Source organism: Temnothorax longispinosus, chromosome 2 (genome assembly GCF_030848805.1).
Source record: "Temnothorax longispinosus isolate EJ_2023e chromosome 2, Tlon_JGU_v1, whole genome shotgun sequence".
NCBI lineage: Eukaryota > Metazoa > Arthropoda > Insecta > Hymenoptera > Formicidae > Temnothorax > Temnothorax longispinosus.
The window spans coordinates 3,900,739-3,920,656 of NC_092359.1; the positions used below are offsets into that span (position 1 = coordinate 3,900,739).

Consider the following 19,918-nt stretch of genomic DNA (forward strand, 5'->3'; position numbering starts at 1 on the left):
GTCCTGCTAAAGATCTCATAAAAGATTATTGTGCGTTATTTCATCAACTTTATCGCAGTCAGTCTTGAATATATCTAATCGTAACTAATGTTCAGATTTTAATTTTATATAAAAATAAAAAACTTGTTTGGGATTGGAAAGAATATCTAAAAATAACTATCTTAAGTCACATGTGACATGCATTATTGAATTTTCGAGAATTCATAAAAGCTGGCAATATCTTCATATTTTATCAAGGTAGAATCTAATTGAAATTAATAAATAGTTGGCGCATTTGTTTATGTACAATGTAAATTACTAGGTTGAAATTCGCTTCGGGTAAGGGGCTGTTTGTAGCGGCGGTAACTCATTAAAAATCTCATTACCGGACGTATTTAAATCGCCAAAAATTTACCCGCCGTGGAAAATACGGATAACGTTACTGCTGAGAAGAGTTAATCTCCACGCCATTCAAATGGTAGAGTTTAAATGAAAGATAAAATGTAACGTGATATGTGTATAATAAACGTATAATACATTTATCATAACGGTCTGTTTTGAGATCGCCAGAACTTCGTGCGAGGAAACGAGTGGCGTTAATTAATAAAAAAAAAAAGATATTAACGATATTGATTTACCAACTTAATCTTTATTTATATTAACTATAATTACTTTATTTATATTAACTAATTCTCCTTCAAACTATTCTTTCCTAAAAACTTACAAGTAAATTATGAATATGTTTATTTATGTATATATTTTATGTTGATTGTGATGAATACGCATGGCTCGGAATGAATAAATATACAATCGAGTGTCATTGCATCGTTAGTTAAAAGAAATGCAATTTTTCATTTTTTCACATAATAAAGAACCAAACAGAAACTAAGAAAGTAAGTAAATAAAAAAGAAAATAAGTATCAAATAAATAATAAAACATACTTCTTTCTGTTCCGCATAATGCACGATTTAAAAGTTAAAAAATGTAAAAAATGTTATATTTTTACACAGGATTGCTTTGCGCGAAACGTATCTAAACTTGATTAAATTTGTAAGTTAGTTGTCCTTCCGAACCCAATTCGAGAATACCAGACGAAACGCACCGCGCGCGCGCGAATTCCATTCCTTTTTTTCGCTCGCCACTTACCGCGCTGCCAAATTGGAGTACTGGCTGGATTGCTGTCTACCTCGCATTTCAGGCTGACAGACATCCCCTCGACGATCGGAATTCCAAAACCAGGTAAACGCGTTATCGCGAACGATGGAGTATCTGAAACAGGTATTAAGTGACAATTAGTGTCAATGCCACCAGGTCGATATACTCTGTGATATCACAGAGAAACACCAAAAAAAGGAAAGAAAAATCAAAGACATTAGAACCATTGCTGCACCGCAAGCAGATCGAATTAAAGTGACATAAAGTACAATTTTATTCCACCTTCTTTATTCTATCTTGAAACATAATCTCAAACTATCTCGAAAAGAAATCTAAAGTGCAGAAAATACAAGAGTCGTTCTATTTTCAACTTGCCCTACTTTCGCGTAATATTCATCTAAAATTCTAAATGAATTCTATAATGGAATTCAAAATAAAAACAGTCGTTTAATAAGTAATTCAGAAGGTCATAGCAATTGCGAATTGCAATCTTATTTCGTGGACGATAGCAAGTCCTGTGAACTCGGTACTTCGCAATTTCCGAATAAGATTTCCGCGGTAATCTTGAAATGTATTGGTCAATGTAATCTGATTTCTACGCATTCGAAAGTCATTCTTTGTACGAGAAAGATTCTACGTACGGATCTATCGGCTACTGCTGCAGATTGAATCCTACGTGCACGAAAATATCCAATTTTCGAATAAAAATAGTAGACTTTAAGAAGATAGATTACTGAGAGGATGCGCACACACGTACACAATTCACAATAGCGAATAGAAAAATCTTTCAATTGACTTCCATCCTTATCACTTTTGATCAGTGCTTTCCAAACGTCAAAAATAAGAAATATATTATGTACATTTACTTAAAAAGAGATAAAATATAAGTTAATATCTTATTAAATGCAATAAAAAAATAATATAAATGATATGATATAAATATAAAACTTAAACATTTTTTGTATCGCAGGGCAACATTTTTGTTATATTGAATAACTATGCTGTCTGCTTTGAATATAAAAATAGTAATAAAACATTCTTCGGTAATATTATTGCTGCGTACATTCAATTTTGTTTCAAAATGTGGTCTGGATACAGATATCATTCTTCTATGGTCGAATTAAATAACATTTCCAGATCAGTAGTGCTCTCTCCGAAATTTACTCAACGCATTTCAGTAATGTGAAAATACTTTTCACATTATAAATATCTGTTTAAATAGTTTGTTTGTAGGTAACCTCGTAGGATGCTTATTTTCACTATAGAAGTTCATTGTGACCTGCTTTCGCGCGGAGTTCACTTCCCGAATACAAACCAGCTTTCCGCCCCGGAGCGACATTATGCGCAGCGACATAACTTCACATCATCACCAAATAGATATAGCGCAGAGAAGCGACAAGAGAGAGAAAGAGAAAGAAAGAAAGAAAGAAAGAAAGAGAGAGAGAGAGAGAGAGAGAGAGAGAGAAAGTAAAAGGGGGAGTAACGAGAAACGTTGGCTAAAACGGAATGCTCGTTATAATGAAGAAGCAAATCCCGAGAGGAAGTAATTGAACGCATCAAGTACCTCTAGAAATCAAATGTAATCGTCGGAGGTGACGCGTTCCTGCCGTTACCTCTGGGAATCATCCCTTTTTCTCTTTTGCGTTCAATACGGCCTTTCCCTTCCGTGTCATTAGCGACCAACGTGGAAGCGAATTACGGAGTTCAGGCATATTCAGTTAGTGTGTATATAGGGCGACGGCCGAGAACGGCCGAGAAGAGCGGCGAGAAGGGGAGGTTTTCAAAATTGTCGCCGAACAAACGAGGTATAGATACAACGAGGTCGCGGCAAGTAATTAACGAACGACAATCAAGATTTTACGAGCGCCAAGGTTTTGTTCGTTAAAAGGTCACCGTACCATCATCGACACCAACGCGACAAATGGTGGAAATATCCACGCGGTCTGTTGGCGCCCCGACGAGCGGGACGTCGCTCGATGCCCATTCCGGCGCCGCTCGAGCGATTTGCCGTTACCGTTATATCACCGTTCGGCTCGTTAATATCGCGCCGCGACTAACGGGACAGTCAGCCACCGAAGTCGCGGAATAAATTGGAGATGCGTCAAATTGCGCGAGAGAAGGAAGAGATGAGCCGCTGGAAAACGTGACGAGAAGGGTCGCGAACACGAAGGGGACGCACAGAATATCGGAAGCGGAACGCGGAGGGAAGGAATAGCGCGCGGATGGCATACGAGATGGAAAAACGAAAAAGTGGAGAAAGATAAAACGGAAGGCGAAGCGACGCAGGAAGAAGGAAGAAAAGAGAGAGAGAGAGAGGGGGGGAAAGGGCGGCATGACTACCAGGATGGCTCGAAGTTATTCACTCGGCTATAATAGCGCGGTGCTGGGACAATGCAAGCTTAATGAAAGCTTCTCTCCCCGGCGCACCCCGACGACCTCACTCCCTCGTTTCGCTCGTTCCCCTTCCTCTTCCCGGTCCGTCGTAGTCGCCGACGCCGCCGGGCACGCCGCACTGTAGTCCCGGTGCAACAGCGTAAACACCAAACAAAGGGAACAATGAGACACAGAAGTGTCCCACAGACCTCGATCGCTTGATGAGAACTTTAAAGCGCGCCCGCAAACTACCGTTCATCTTTTATTCCAGGATCGACAATGTGCAACGTGGGGCGCTATAAAATCCTTTTACCAACGATTCCGCCAAACTCTTTTACAGGAATCCATTAATATCACCGAAGCGCGCTTTTTACCGCGACTGCACTCTCTATTCTTCATACAGCTTGTGATCTTCGAGCGTTCTCTTTTGAATTTTCAACGCAATGCTTGCTAATTTTTTGTATATTCTATTTTTTCATTTGTAATTATCCTTCATCAGCAATACCGACTGACCAAGTTGGACGATAATAGCAAGTAATTGCCTGCTCAACACGGCGCAAATCGTACGAGTCGGACCGCGCGGATATTTAAGTAAGGCGACACGAGGTCCTCATCTCTCACCTACAATGAATCTCTTCGAAAGAAATTTCTCCCGCTGTTTCAGCCGGAACGCCGGTAAACTTTATACGGGCCGTTAAGCAAACCTGTATACGATCTGCGGGAGAGAGGATTTCGTGAACGCGTGCACGTAGAAAAGGTAGAACGCACAAATATATGATGACATTATTAAACGGCTGAAATTTGTTATGTACGTAGAATCTATATTGTTCTTATGCGAAATTTAATAACGATCGACGAGGCGAATTTCAGTAAATCTTCGAAATTATACGTATGGAAGTTGAATAAACTTCGGAGGGATAAAACTCGAAATGACTGCATCAGGTATAATTTTATGGCAAATACGGCTTTAAACATAACTTCACATTCGTAAAAGTAATTTTACGAATTCAACGTAACGCAGCATTGTTATTTGTATTGTTGTATTCGACATGCCATTTCTGTTTGTCGAGATTGCTTTTTTACGCGAATCAAAATAAACGACACAGCCAGCAGTGTTAATTTGCTTTAAATCAAGAGGGAACCGACATCGATCCAAAGAAGCGCGAAAAGCGTCGATCGCGAAAACGGGAATACGATGGTACTCGAATATGAGGTATGTATAATAGCGAGAGAAAAAAATGAGAGAGCGATTTCGCGATCGGCCAATTGCAAATCATTAAACAACCATCATCGGTATAACTGCGTCGTTATTGAAACGACAAATCACCGAATGGCTCTCGTTGCAATGCGATAATTTTCGTTGTATATATTTGCAAAACGACGAAATGGCGGGGATGCATGCGTAGTGCGAATACAAGCCGCAGGATAGCACCGAGAGCATACAAAAATTCGTCGGTTGCATCATGGTGTCATCTGCGCCGAACAGCTCTCTGCAGTCGGTTTTATGTATAGCGCTACCCGGAAACGGGACGCGTTTGACATTCCTCCGCCTCCTCAAATAAATTGCCTCTGAGTGAAATAACGGGTTTAATAAATTGCATATTTTTTAAAATGCTTAATTATTAATGCTAACTCATTAATGTATCCAATTTTATACTTTTTTCCTTACAATTTTTTAATCCATAATTTAATCATTAGGAGAGTACTATAATGACAATTGAATTCTTATTCTTCGATTGACAGCTCGAAAGCTGATATTGTTTCTCATGGTGGTCCTATGTAGTCATAATTTATCATGATTATCCGGATGACGAAACGAGGACGACAGACAGATTTCTGTCGATCTTGCATTTCGTCTGTATCAGCCGCCGTGCTAAACCATGACCGGTATGCAGCAGATTTATGCACATCGAAACGACCGCGGTTTACGATGGCAGCCGTTAAAGTTTAAGTCCGGCTTTATTGGGTCAATAGGCGACGCGCACCACGCGCGAAAATTAAGCCCTCGTAACGTGTCGGGTACACAAAGGGCTGGCAGCCAAAGAGGCAGACATTGAATAACGCCTCGTCGCGCGGTTTTCCCATTCAACCGTGGCACGTATGCCGCGTGACTTTATTAAACATAGTCTGAAGGGAGAGATAAACGTTTACGACAAACAAACCGGAAAGACGTAAAGGATGGAAACTGAAGATGCCATGAAAAATGCCGTCGGTGATCCTCATATCATAAAATATTAATGTATTATAAACATAGAGGCAAGATATGCAGTTACAATTGGAGGATATAAAAGATTACATCAAACAGTAGTAAATGATACTCACAATACGTTAAATTTACATTAGACAACTTACTTAAATATTCAATAAAGATACAAATAAAGATCCAAATATTTTAGTCAATTCGTGTGCGTTACATAAATCGAAACAGGTCTGAAGTAAAGTTACTGTTCGCTGTTTCATTGCTCTGTGCAAAAGGGAATATAAGAGGCGATAAGGGAAACTTGGGCACCTGATCTTGTAAACTCCAACGACTTCGTTTCAGTGCCGAATCGTAATCTCAAGTTCACGCAGCTTCCGCGCGCCCTTAAGCTAGCAGTTATTCTCCAAGGAATTACCGCGCGAGAGCTATACTAGTCCTTGTTACCTATACCTAAGTATTCTCGCGTTGCTACATAATTACCAAGTACCGTAGAGTTGCCGCCTGTTATTAAGCTGCTATTAATCTGGTTGATGCACCGTATACGACACTGCATGCCAGATTGTGCGCTTAGAGATAGCCAGCGCTGTGCCAGCAGATATGTTATATCCAAAAATCTCGGTGAGCCATTTGTTCGAAGAACAGAATAGAATGATTGCTTTATTGAAAATAAATCATGGGCGTAAAATTCAAGACGAACGATAACGTTAACAATTGCGAATGTAAATAATGTAAAAAGTTAACAAGATGTCAAATGTCATAGGGATAATACGGTTTTTAACCCTGATTAGCTAAGCGTGGACTAATATGTAAACGAACAACGGTACCTACTACACGCGTGCGATAAGCGCGATGCAAATTGCGGCGGGGAATAATGGAAACACTTGATCGCGTGTGTATGCACATTAAAGGGATTCGAAACAAGCGGTAGAATTTTCACTGTGGGACCTCCACGATCCCAGACATACGTTTAATGCGACGCTCGTCTGGGGCGCAACTGTTTTATCGCCGTGGGGGTTTGGGGGCAGACACGGTTGAACCGCCATAACTATATCGCGATGATATTATCGCGTACACCGGCGCACCGTGCCATTTCACAAATCTACAAGTTATTTTCGGATCAGTCGGAACCACCACGCAGCCGACATACCGGTGCAATTTCGCATGAGGCTTCGCTCGTAGCCGTGTTATTCAAGCCATCAGACGCGCCTACAAAACACGGACGCGTGTGAATTGAAGCTAGTCGGCTCGCGTGCACTTTTGTAATCGGGACGATATGCAACCTGTGTCTGCGAACAACGCATTCATCGGGCGGAGTCGCGATGCAAATCGGATTTTGGTTGAAACACAGTGTCGCTTAGAGTTGCATACTTTGCTTGTGAATACAATGTATTGATGTGTTAGTGTTAGGATAGGTAAAAACAATAGGGTTAATGACAGGATGTCGATCCTGTTAAAAGGCAATGGTGGTATAGAAATGATAATAAAATACGTGCTTGCGGAAAAAGTAAAGTATAAAAAAATAAATGGACGTAATTCTATTGAAAAAGGAAAAGTAAAAAAAATATACGATTTGATAATAAATATTCGGAAATTAAGGTACGATAAAAATGTTTATTTTGTTTTTATCATATTTTAAAGAAAAGTTTTTAAAGCTAAATTAATGTTATTAGCACTAATGTAGCTAATTAAATAAATAACTGAAATAAATAAAAACGTATACTGTATCAAAGTTAGTTAGCTTGGAAAGAAAATAGAATCAAAGTAGGTATCTGTTTTACATGCACTCTTCGTATATATTGAATATCTTGTGGTATCTTTCCACTTTGCTATGCTATTGTGCAAAAAAAATAACAAATAATAAATATATGCAAGAGAGAGAAAGAAAAAGAAAAGAAAGCGAAAGACTGTTATTGCACACTGTCGCAAGCTCGAAGATATAATACTATCGAGAAACACCATCAACCTTCTCGAAACTCAAGGATGCCAGTTTGAAAAAGCAATATTACTCCGGGGATCCCTAATTCAGCCTAATTGCCCGCTTATGCGAATCCTTGAAATATTTATGAAGTTTTATGAGAATTTTTCATCTTGCGAGCGGTGCTCCTTTGAGGAGACCCCAGAGGGTTATGAAGACTTCAACTTCGAATAGCGATTATGTCGATATCAAAGGTATTCGCATTGCTGCTCGAGGCTACGTATGAACCAAATTTATTCGACCCGTTGTCGAACTTCGATTAAGCACTCGCAAACTACTTCCCTCTAATGCCATTCTCTCTCTTTCTCTCTCTCTCTCTCTCTCTCTCTCTCTCTCTCTCTCTCTCTCGAATACAATAGTTATTAGCTTTCAGAAACTTACTTGTACCTGGACTTACTTGAAACAAGTTATGTTATATCTCGCAGAGGTAGATATATAGCGATCTCGTAGCGTTATACTACAAAATAATAAAAATATAAAAAGAAGAGAGTTGCAAAGAAAGAAATTATTTATCAGTTATTAAATTACGTCTTTGCGATAATGATTTTTGTCACGAACGGTTGATCTACATACCTACACTGTTAGCTTAAGCATTTCAGTACAGATACACGTACGTAATCGCGTAACAATGCGCTTAGTCTAACTCCTTACATCAAGTCTTGTTGTTGTAGATGTAGTAAATGTGTATCGCATACGCTATATAATTATACGTAACTAGAATCTGGTGTTACAGCGGTGTAGTCTCTATAGAATATACTCGGGAACGTAGAGGGTACATTCTCTGCGTTCCCCGGAGTATAAGATATCCTATATCCTCCATATCCTCAACAGGGAATACACCACTTTAGACGTCGACGTGAGGCGCCCACGAAGCCGTCCGAGCGGGAAGCGTCCCGTCAGTTCTTGCGATATAAGAAATAGAGCGGAAACTAGACGGCTCGGTCCACAGCAATTGAATAACCGCGCGCGCTGTTTACTGATTTCATCGGAATCTCATTTTCGTATAATAAAACTGACCAGTGCAAAGAGGGCAAGTGTCACAAGAGGTGCAACCTTTTCTTCAAAAATAATAAATAATTATAATTATAATAATTACTGTCGTAATTATTTATCAGTAAACCAGTCGTTTCATAAAGATTATTACGGATAATATGAGTAATATCTGGTTACTACAAATTTTCTATCTTGATATCATATTTAAAAAAAATGCAATTGATTATGCTATCCTTTCTACAGTACCTAATTGATTCCATTCGGATTCACGACATACAACTGTAAATCAAATTAACTATGTAGAAATTATGGCTCTCAACTTGATGAAACTAATTTGATTTTCCGTAAATATTTGAAAGCCATTATCTAAATTGATATTAAAATAATCGCAGCTCTTCCGCGATATCGCAGTGATATCGATTTTCCTGCGCTCCCTGAGACTGCGCAACACGCCCTTGCGAGCAAGTCGTCCACCGCACAATGCCACTTTTGTTTTTCTTTTTCGATTAAGAAACGTGTCCTTTAAATCGACATGCATGGACGCAATCACCGTGTCCGACTGCACATTTTCAGTAATATTACCGATAATTTAACGTCTTTAGACCGCACGCGTCGTCATGCATTTCAACGAAAAAAAAAAATGACCGACCTCCATTTCCGCATCAAGATTTTACCACTTCATGGAATAAATCCACGACAAAAGACCCTCTAACGACGTGGTATATGTCGTTTTAATTCACGGACGAAGGGAATGTGCCTGCTGGCGCGACGGACGGCCGGACAGAAGGAAAATCGTCAGCCCGTCGCTTTAATGAAGTGTCGTCCACAACGACAGCCGACGTTCATTTCGCACATATGTATATACGTAGTAGAAATCTCTCGTCCTCGACCAGCCCTGGGAATTATATACGACGGCGGTGGTCGGATGAGCGGCGCGAAGGAAGGTGAGATGAGATGGTTCACCGCGGGAGTTGAAAAAGTGAGAAACGGCGACGAAAACTCGCTGTAGCTTGTGCGAAGGAAGAAAAAACGAGAAAGAGGGAGAGCAAAGGGGCAGAGTCAGAGAAACAGTCGCGCGGAGGGCTGTCCGCATGTAGACGTTAACAGTGATATTAATGCGGCCCGGCAACAGGATACACGCGAGAAAAGTCGGCTGGGATGGCACATTATACGTCACACTTCGCTGGAGATTAACTTCGACCGCGAAGAAGGGGTGGGGTTTCGGTCGTACGAAAATAAGTTCGAATTCGTATGACGAAGGAATTTCATTTGCAAAGTCGGTTTCACGCAATTGCAGCTGCGTGGGGAAACAGTCGGTGTTATTAACGCAGAGATGTGCTAATCTAATGAAGATATCGAAAAAATATAATTGCGTTTGTTATAATTGGTCCAATAGCAATATGTTGGAGAATATCTTTTAATTAAAGCGATCCCCTCTTTTTATTGAAATGTTTCTATTACGCCTTCAGAATACGCGAGATATTATTTTCGATACTTTATTATTCAATCTTCGATGTCATAAACGCGAAAAAGAATATTTTATCCTAATTGTCACGCCGTGGCCGTCGCTATCCACGTAAACACATAAATTTCCATTTCTAGCATATTAGAATCTGAACTTATTGAGAATGTATTGGCTTCAATTTCTGTCGGTAGCTTATACGTTTGCCAAGCCGCAGTTTAGGAGCCGTCCACAAACGAGAGCACAAAATTCTTCAACAATTTCAAACTTCCGCCCGTTGAACGGAGGGGATTCCTGCAAACTGGCGGCTAGTCGATCCCGGCACAAAAGCAGAACGTTATGGCACAGGCCCAGACGCAATTGTGCTTTAGAACCCGGGCGCGACCTGTCTCATTTTGCCGCGGAACATTTTCATGCCGCTGCCGCTGCCGCGCGGAACGCGTAATCCGGGACTTAGGCAGATCGCGGCAAAGCGGCCCGATGTAAACTCGTTGACGTTAGTCAGCGTCGGTGTGCGGAACGCGGACATTTGGCGCTTAAGCCACGACGTCGACAGTGTAAACGACGGGATCTGTAAATAATGACGACGCGAAATGACGACGATGTCGGTTGAGGAAACGGTTCGTCGGGAAATAGTTTGCGTTACAGATAATTCGAATCGTGAGCTTTTCAACAGAGACGGCCGTTTATCCCGTACGCAAGCATCAGACCGATTGCGCAAAACGAGACTTTACCTTAGAGACTTTAAAGATTTTGTGGTATGAACGTTTTATCAGATTTCTCAATGAAAAATGTTTCAAAATCAGAGTTAGCCTGATTAATTTTATTTGCCAAGTATTGTTTTGTCGACTCGGAATCTGATGCGGTGATTTCATTGAGTGATAAACTACAAATTTTTAATCTTTTATGTTTTTTATGCGGATTTATATTATTATCTACAAGCATAAATATATATGTAATTCATTTTTTAACTGATAACATGTTTTTTAACACGTAAGAATATCCAGTTTTTCGCAGTCTTTTATTAAATAATATATATTGTTTAGCTAGAAACTCTTAAGAATAATGATATTTCTTATATTACAGATGTACAAATTTACATTATAATTTACTGAAAAAGAATTAAAGTCTTAATCAGAAAAAGAGCTAAGTGACAGACAGAAAACAGATGCCTGGTTTATGGACGTGCTCAATTACAGATAAAATAATGTTTCAAGAGGGACCAACTAGTAATCTCTCTAATGTCTTTCTTATCAACGCATAAAAACTCACTGCTCTAGATGTGTAAAAAGAGTCCAACTTTAATCAAATTATAGTTGCTTCTATATTAATGTGCTTCTATTATATTAAGTGATATAATACGACTTGTGTAATTTTCTTATCAGTGACGTACTTCAGAATTCTCTCTCTCTCTCTCTCTCTCTCTCTCTCTCTCTCTCTCTCTCGTATTATATATATATATAGAATCAAGAAGAGTTTACTGTTAATATTCGTCGTGAAGTAGCCATATTTTATTATGCAACTCGTGCACGAGTGTCATTCGTACTAATCTGGGAGCATCCCTTTTCCCAAGGGAGTTTTCAAAGGGTGAACGGAATAATGTATCCAATTCAGAATCACAGGTCTATTGAGAGCGTAGACGCCGGTGTCTACTTTCTGGTAGAATCAACGTCGTTTCATTGAAAGCCTCGCGGCTTCTGCGAGCCCAACCCGACCGAGGGAGGGTAAATACCGCACGCGAATAATATACGCGCGACGCGAGACATCGTGGATACACATCCGGTTGCGTGAGACAGCGTGTATATGGTAATGCCGGGGTGGCTTTACGTCAAGCGTTAACGATTCCGCGTTTCGTGATATTAATCTGAATTTCAAATTTCCACGCTGAGGCACCTTCGCTCGGTGCAGCGGTGTCGCCATCAGGCACGGAGATGCACAGTCAAACTTACGCACTGGACCGGAACTGGTCCCCGACCTAACGCCTACCTCCGTCCGCGGTGACTCCGGTCTAGCGTAAAAACATTATTGACCTTACCTTAACGAGATAGTTAAACTATCGCGCGCCATGCATGCACCCGAAGATTGCCAGCGAGACTCACTGGTGCGCGCCAGTTGCCGATATGCTTCCGGCGTTGCAGGTTCGTGTTTTACGAAGAATACGAGAGTAGAGTACGGTCGTCGGAGTTATATTCATTTTCGTCGGTTTCACGATCTACATTTCCGTCGTGTCGTTCGCCTCCCCTCCGGAGGGATAATAATAGTCGTAAGACGTCGAATGGCGGAACGCGTCCTTAAGCGCTGTAATTTACGACAGAGTGGCAGATTCGTCGGAATAATACAGTAGTAAATACCGTTGTAACGCCGCGAGTACTGCTTGCACGAGTGAAATTACTCGTATAATGAGCGGCGTGTATATAGCGAAGAAGCTCGGCTACTCCTCGGAGTGAAATATAAATACGCTCCGTGGAACTGATGGAGTAGCTGGCAGGCGCGTTAAGGTTCCGGCAGAGATAGTAAAAACCAGCTCAAAAGAAAACTCTGTGAGAGCTGAACCGTGAAGACGCATAAAGATGAGCGTTAACCTGACGTCAACCGCGGTAGGCTAGTTTTAAACTCATTAGCAAGCTAATAGAGACGCGGAGAATTTCTATCTTCATAATTGTCTCTAGTTCTGCTTTTTGTGGATATATATAGCACAGGTAAAATATCTCTCTCTCTCTCTCTCTCTCTTTTTTCTTTTAATATACATGTAAAATGTAGCTGTGTGTCTCGAATTTTTGTTCTCTACATTTCGTGCGATAAAGCATACTTCTAGTCAGAATTAGTTTATTGAGAAATATTTTACAATAATAAATTCTTTTGAAACAACAATCGCTGTAGATTTAGGAGCTAAAAATTCAGTTTAACAGCTTGTCTTGGTACAAAGTCGTGCCCTAGCAATCCTGCCAATTCTAACGAGCATCGTTCCGCAATGATTAGAATTTCGTTTCTCGTAACGGTTTGGAATACTAATAAAGCGAGCAGCCGTTAGTGATGTCAAAGACTTTTTGCGCGAGAGCGGTTACGTGAGCTCAATAAGAATGTATCTTCTTGCACGAAAGGGAGAAAAGACACATGTATTCTCTACCAAAATTAGAAATGTTTTATGCATATTATTGCACGCTATATAACTTGCGATATATACTGCGCGCTATTTTCTAGTATACTAGAAAAACGTGGCTGTATACTTTTGAAGTTTTCCCGGCATAATTACGTGTGTGCATATGTGTACATGTATACATAGGAAAAAATAATTTCGCTGTCGCAACAAAACCGCCAGTACATATTTAACATGAAAGCGAACAAATTTTCAGCGCAAGACTGTTTTATTAATAAAATGTAAAAATCTTGACAGCGAACAAATTTATTCATAAAAATGCGAATTTACTATTAAAGCGATTTTAATTTGTCGCTAAATTGAATGAAATACACGTTTCTGTTACAGCAAAATTGTCGCTCTTTGAATGACGGAATAAGAATCAATTTTTTATTATGAAGAAATAATTTGCAGAATCTGTTTAGTAAATAAAATTAATGTATTTAATATTTTATACTAATGAACAATATTTGTAATATAATGTTTTCTAGATTCTAGTTCTAGCTTTTATATATATATATATTTTTATACAGATTATAATGATAGGTTAGAATTTAGATCGTGAAATGTAAGATAAACAATTTTGATTTTGTAAGGAAAAATCACGTTTTAATAATTTTGTTTTTTAAAATAAATAGTAATAAAATATTTACCGATTACAAATAATATTATCAAATATTATTTCAATATTATAAAAGCCTAGGATTTTCATTTTCTATATTCCAATTGGATTAATATTTAAATATTTTATTTATATATTTCTGCGTCTGCGTCAATAATTTTAAATCTAGAAATTCGTGTGGAATCTTCAAATTCGTACGTGGATGTCATGGCGTGCGTTTGACATTTTGAAGTTGCTGAAGGATGTACTATTTTGCGGATATTAGTAAAAAAAATCTCTTGCCCTTACTCCAAAACTGCGCCTATAAAAAATAATCTTACGATAAGGATAAGCATAAAAATTCTTCACGCGCGTCTACGAAAGCGCCCTAGCTTAAGAAAAAAAAAGAGGAAAACCAATGTTTTTTCTTGCGCAAGGTACTTTATTGCGGTGTTAAGACTTCGTGACTAGGATTTTTGTAGGTAACGATGCTACTTACAAAACTTGCACGGCTCAGTTTCTATTAATGTGAAGTGAGGATGATTTCCCTCTGAGGCTGAAGGAATCGCGGGACGGGTTTATAACCAGGGTAGCAGGCGATATTACTTCATATTAAGCAAAGCTTACGGCCCATAAGCCAGTCTTCGCTAAATTGACGGAGCTCATTAGCACGGTTACCTCTTCTCGAGCGTCTTGTTCCAACATCGCCGAGGCGAATCATTTTCCCGCACACGCTTGTATACACGTGGGTGTGCGCGACCACTTTTCTTCTTTCTTTTCCTTCCCTTTTTTTTCCAAGACCCATCCTCTCGAGATCGTCCATAGCCATGGACGAAAAAGCGGAAGCTCAGCTCTGGCAAAGCTGATGAGCTTAAGTTTGTCGGTTTACAAAGAGAAAAGTTGAAGAGTCCGACGCCGCGCTAGATAGCCGATGTTACATTGAACCAGGTAAAGGTATGCAAATGATTATTAAGCCACGATGCTCAAACAGCTGCCAGCGCTCAGAGATGATGCCAATTATCTTTTACACTCATCGCAGAGTCACAGCGATCCTTTGGTATGAACGTATAATCATAACGGATATTTTCATCTGGTTTTTTAATACGCTTGTTGAAACTTTATATTCAAACTGCATTTAAAGACAGGTAAATATTACTTGGCACGAGACACTATCGTGTCTCTTGATATGATTTCATATACATTTTTTGGCGTTTTCCTGAAAGCTGTTTTTAATCAGGAAAACAGTTTCTTCTTTTAAAACTCATCTATTTATTTATTCGTAATATTTTAACGTATACATACAATGTCTATGTTTCAACTTCAAACTCAAATATATTAATGACAGGTAGATATGTATAAGCCATTTAGGGGTAAAAGATTAAAAACAGCATATGTGAGGAATATGTCATAAAGTAGGAAATGAGAGTTCACTAAAAAACAAATCGTCTACTCTGCGTTTTAATCGAAAACGAAGATATACTTTACAATATGAAGAACTTGCTAACGAACAGGAATTCGAGTGCCTTTGCGATGCAGACCGGTTATAAGAAGGGTAACTGTGAAAGATAGCAGGATGCAAATGAGCACGCTGTAGTACTTGAAGAAGTTTACATACAACTTCGCGTACATTCCTACGAAGTTCCTCTTTCGTGAGGTAGCTTCTTCCTCGCCGCGCGATTTTCGAGTTTCATTCGACAAGAACTTCAACGGATATGAATTCCCTGCTCGTCGTAAACAGCGCAAAACAGCGTGAGGATCACGGTCGGATTTCATAAAAATCACATCAGCCGTAAGATTGAAGACGTGTACAAGTTCGAATGAGATGAGGAGTTGGCGAAGAGATAAGGAGGATTTCGCGGATTATTAAGTCACGACATTGGAGAGGCTGCTTGCATCGCGATGAGAGAAAGAGCTAGAGAGAGGGGGAGGAGAGGAGAAAGAGACACGGTTAATTATATTTTATGCATTCCACGTTGAGATGGCATCTTTGACTTTCTGGCGAGCAGCGTCTTCCGCGAAGAATTTTCCTACGCACTACTTTTCTATTGGGCGGCCTGCAGTGGAAAGCTTTAAATTATCGAATTCCGATAACGTAATGCCCGGTGAACGAGAGAGACGGCCTCCTAAGACCCGATGTAAATTTAAAGCGGCAGGACGTTGTTTTATCCTCGATTTTGAAGAAATTGAAAACAAGGATGAAGATCGTAGAAACGCGATGCCGATAAGACGCGAAGGCATGTATAGTAGCAAAAAGTACATATCGTCCCTCGCGTCGGTGGGAGGACGGAGAAAGAAGATGGCAACAAAGATGGGGGTACGAGAGCAAAAGATGTTTATGTAACCCAATTTTCCGACCGATTGGCGCCGGGTGGCCAATTTCCGCCCTTCCTCGCGCTCCTCCTCGTTATACTTACTTTATCTCTTTATGTAAGCCAGCAGCAAATGCTTCGCAGGGACGGCGTATAAGTCCTTGTTCACCTCGCGCCACAATCGCGACTTTATCTCGCTTTAAAATATCGCCTTCTCATTTTCTCATTACGATAGTGAACAGACACGAGGGCACTAAATCGTTGGTCGTAAATCTTTTCCTCGATGGGAAACATCACCAAGGTGAGGAAGAAGAAATGCGCAAATGCGCAAATGAGACGCGAAAAAGCGTACATCGCGAAATTTTACATTGATATTAGTATGCATTGTTCAACGTGTGCAAGAGATCATCATTGCTGTTACTTTATCGTGTCTATTTTACGCAGTTCATGTAAAATAAAAAATTATTTTTTAGAGAAGTACACATATACATTTTCGGATCACGGGGATCAACGAAAGAGAAACCGTCCCTTCCACCGGTGCACTTAACCAAAGTAATGCAGTCAGCTGCCACTTCGGCTTCCCCTTTCCTGGACAAGTCAACTTCCGCCAGCGAGCGATCTTCCTGATCCTTGATTATTGACGAAGAGGATATCGTAGTTGGCATCTTAGGATTAAATGGAAAGGAAGATTGGCCATGGGATTCGACAGATGAAATGAATTTTCAATGAAAGCTGAGATCGAGGATCTAGAGCGAAGGAGCAAGAGGCCATGCGAGAGGGAGAGGGACAGAAAGAGAGAGAGAGAGAGAGAGAGATAGAGAAAGAGAATTAGCTCCTGTCTTACGGTGCTAGTAGTCTCGGTCCCTTACTCTTTCTTCTTGCCGTGTCGTTCGACTTTCTCTCTCGTGTCTCTCATTGCTATTGTTCGTACAAGTTTCAGCAACTACTGGTATTTTCCGCGAAACTTGGGACGAGCGAAAGACAAGACCGATACGAGTAAGAGTAGAAGTCGGTAAGAGAATCAAGGGGGCGAACGAGAATCACACTCCTTCACGGCGTAATGGGTCTTGGCCTCTTTTGGCCGGGAGACAACTCTCGCTAATCCCCCTTTAGTCGGGGTAATGTAACTTTGCGTTCTATCCGAGAATATCTTATGGCCGTGCAACGTCGCGGGAACTATCCAAGCCACCTTCGTCCTCCCCCTCCCCCCGCGCTCTTAACATCTCCACCTGACCCTAAGCTAAGACAGGAAATTGCAGTCGCTCGTGTTGGTGGAGTAGTCTGTAACTTTTGAGAAGAAATCGCAGCGCAAACTCGAGAATCGGATAATGATTCGGTACGAGAAAACACCGATGGTTTGCGATCCTTTCGTAATACAGCTTTGCTCCAGTTTCTATCTTAAAAGGGAGCAAAGTTTGAAAATACATAATAAACTAATTTTTTATGATTTTTCACATAAAACAATGTGGCCCTCATCGTCGCGATTCTAATTCAACTGTCTATATTGGAGTCTAGACTAACTATATGGTACGATCTTAAATAACACAATAATTTATTGTTGAATATAACACATAATAAAATATTAATTATTTAAAATTGCGTTTTTATATATCAGTTATTCCTTCTACTTAAATATTTTTTGAATAATATATACGATGTATTATATGCTTCATGTTAATGCGTGTACAAATTTAAATGTGCAATGCTTTAATTGAATTATATTTATACGCTAATTTAAATTATTATATTATATAATTATTAATTAAAATTTGTCACAGATTCATTTATTCACATCCGTCGCATCCATTATAACGCTAATCTCTGGAAAAGCAACTGTACCTATAAAATCACAATCTCGCGTGGATAGCGGCGCGCTCAAGTCGAAGATCGAACTTCGATTCTATTCAGGAAGTTAAAAAAGAATGCCACAATGAACTACGCCCGACTGAATCCTTTCTTGGCTTAATGATTGATGAGATTTCTTTCCGTGCTATTCCGACGTCCCCTGATAACAATGATTTCCTAAGATATAAATGAAGTTGCTGCTGCTGAGGCAAGTGAAATACAATAGATAAAGTATCCGAAGCTATTGTTCTAGACTTTTGCAATTTTACAAATGCTTCTTTGTCATCCAGAATAACTTTGCTATTTTAAATCGTCTAAAGTAATATCATAAATTTCTCTTACGCCAACTATATATACTAAGTTTTATTTAAATAATGATATATACATAGATATATACATTTTTGTAGAATTTTATATAATGTGCTCACATAGAGAGATAGAGATTTTATCTTCCGTCGAACATGCATCTATCGAATCGGATATTGACGTCCATTTTCAAAAGCATCGCGTAGGTATAACATGCAATCTGATTCATTTTAAATGCACCACTTGACTCTTGTTCCATAAAAAGATAAATGCTATACGTTTTGGAAACTAGATATAATATAAAATATAATAATGAACTTAAAATTATCCAATTTGAGGTAATCTATGGCATTTATGGCAATTATGAACTAATTTCGTGCGATTAAATCTATGTTATGATATTATCGTATTCGCAAATTTATTTAATGTAAATACATAGCTTAATTGATGCTTAATTGATTAAACTGCACAGAAGCAAAGTACATCAATGAGAAAATTATGGTATTCTTGTAATAAATAAAATTGTTTTTTTGTCTCGCTACACAAATTGACATTAATGTTCTTCCATTAGCGACGTTCGCTGTTTTCGAACAAAAAATGTAAAAAAAAAAAAGAAAAATATTAATATCCGACATACATTGCTCTAATCTGATCTATCCTTCGTCATGTGCTCTTCGCTGTCTGAAACCTTATTGCCTGAGGTTCCAAAGGACATCTCCTAACTAATTCCTCATGATCGAGCGCGAAAGCCGCCCGAAGGAGGATCTTCCCGTGAGATTCTCGACGCAGTAGGGGTCGACCCTTTAACAGGATAGCGGAAGACATCTTCGCGGTCCGCCCTAGAAACTCCAACTCCTACCTCCTCCGCCATTCGCGGAGCGAGCCTTGTAAATCAATTACAAGTCCCACCACGCAGGTACCTCGGAGAAATGGCACGTACTAAACCCTACCAAGTTTTGGGCGCTGACGTGATCGGGAAACTCATGGCGCGCGCGCGCGCGCGCGGAATCTACCTCTGCGAAATGGAGAGAAACCATCAGCACAGGTACTCGTCGCCGATAATAGAAACTGCGCCACACTTCGTCTTCCGGCCCGCCTCTCTTTGCCCGATGAATTCGGACAGGTCACGTTCGCGGCTCGCTCCATATCGGCGATAGTCGATGAAAGCCGATCATTAGGAACGGTAACGCGGCTTATTCCGTAATCTGACGATGACCGAAGCCGGTAGACGGTATCTCAATAAACCATTACGAATGTATGTATCGAATAATTAACCGAACAACTTACAGAAATAAACAGAACAGAACGTCAATAGCTCGAAATTATTTCTCAAGTCATTCCAAAATTTTTCTCATTCTATATAGTCGTATTCGTATGACGGAAATTACACACGTTTGCTTGAAATATCACTCAATTAAATATGAGATACGCTTTAAACGTGATGATATTAGCTCCCATCAGTCTACATCGAGTGGTCTCAATCGATCGTTCATCAAGAATTTATCGATACTGCACGTCTCAGTGGCAAATGACTTCCGGCAAACGACATTTATGCGCCCGTAACCCGCGGTTTCTTCGATGAA

General features: G+C 39.8%; 1 protein-coding gene across 3 annotated transcripts in view; it reads right to left on the minus strand.

Moving 5' to 3' along the window:
* Positions 1-19,918, minus strand: part of Tei (irregular chiasm C-roughest protein teiresias) — a 321,127-nt gene that overhangs the window by 76,335 nt on the left and 224,874 nt on the right. For all 3 annotated transcript variants that reach the window (XM_071769711.1, XM_071769710.1, XM_071769712.1), the window contains one exon: positions 1,127-1,249. In XM_071769711.1, coding sequence (XP_071625812.1) covers positions 1,127-1,249 — 123 coding nt within the window. The remainder of the gene's footprint in view (positions 1-1,126; positions 1,250-19,918) is intronic.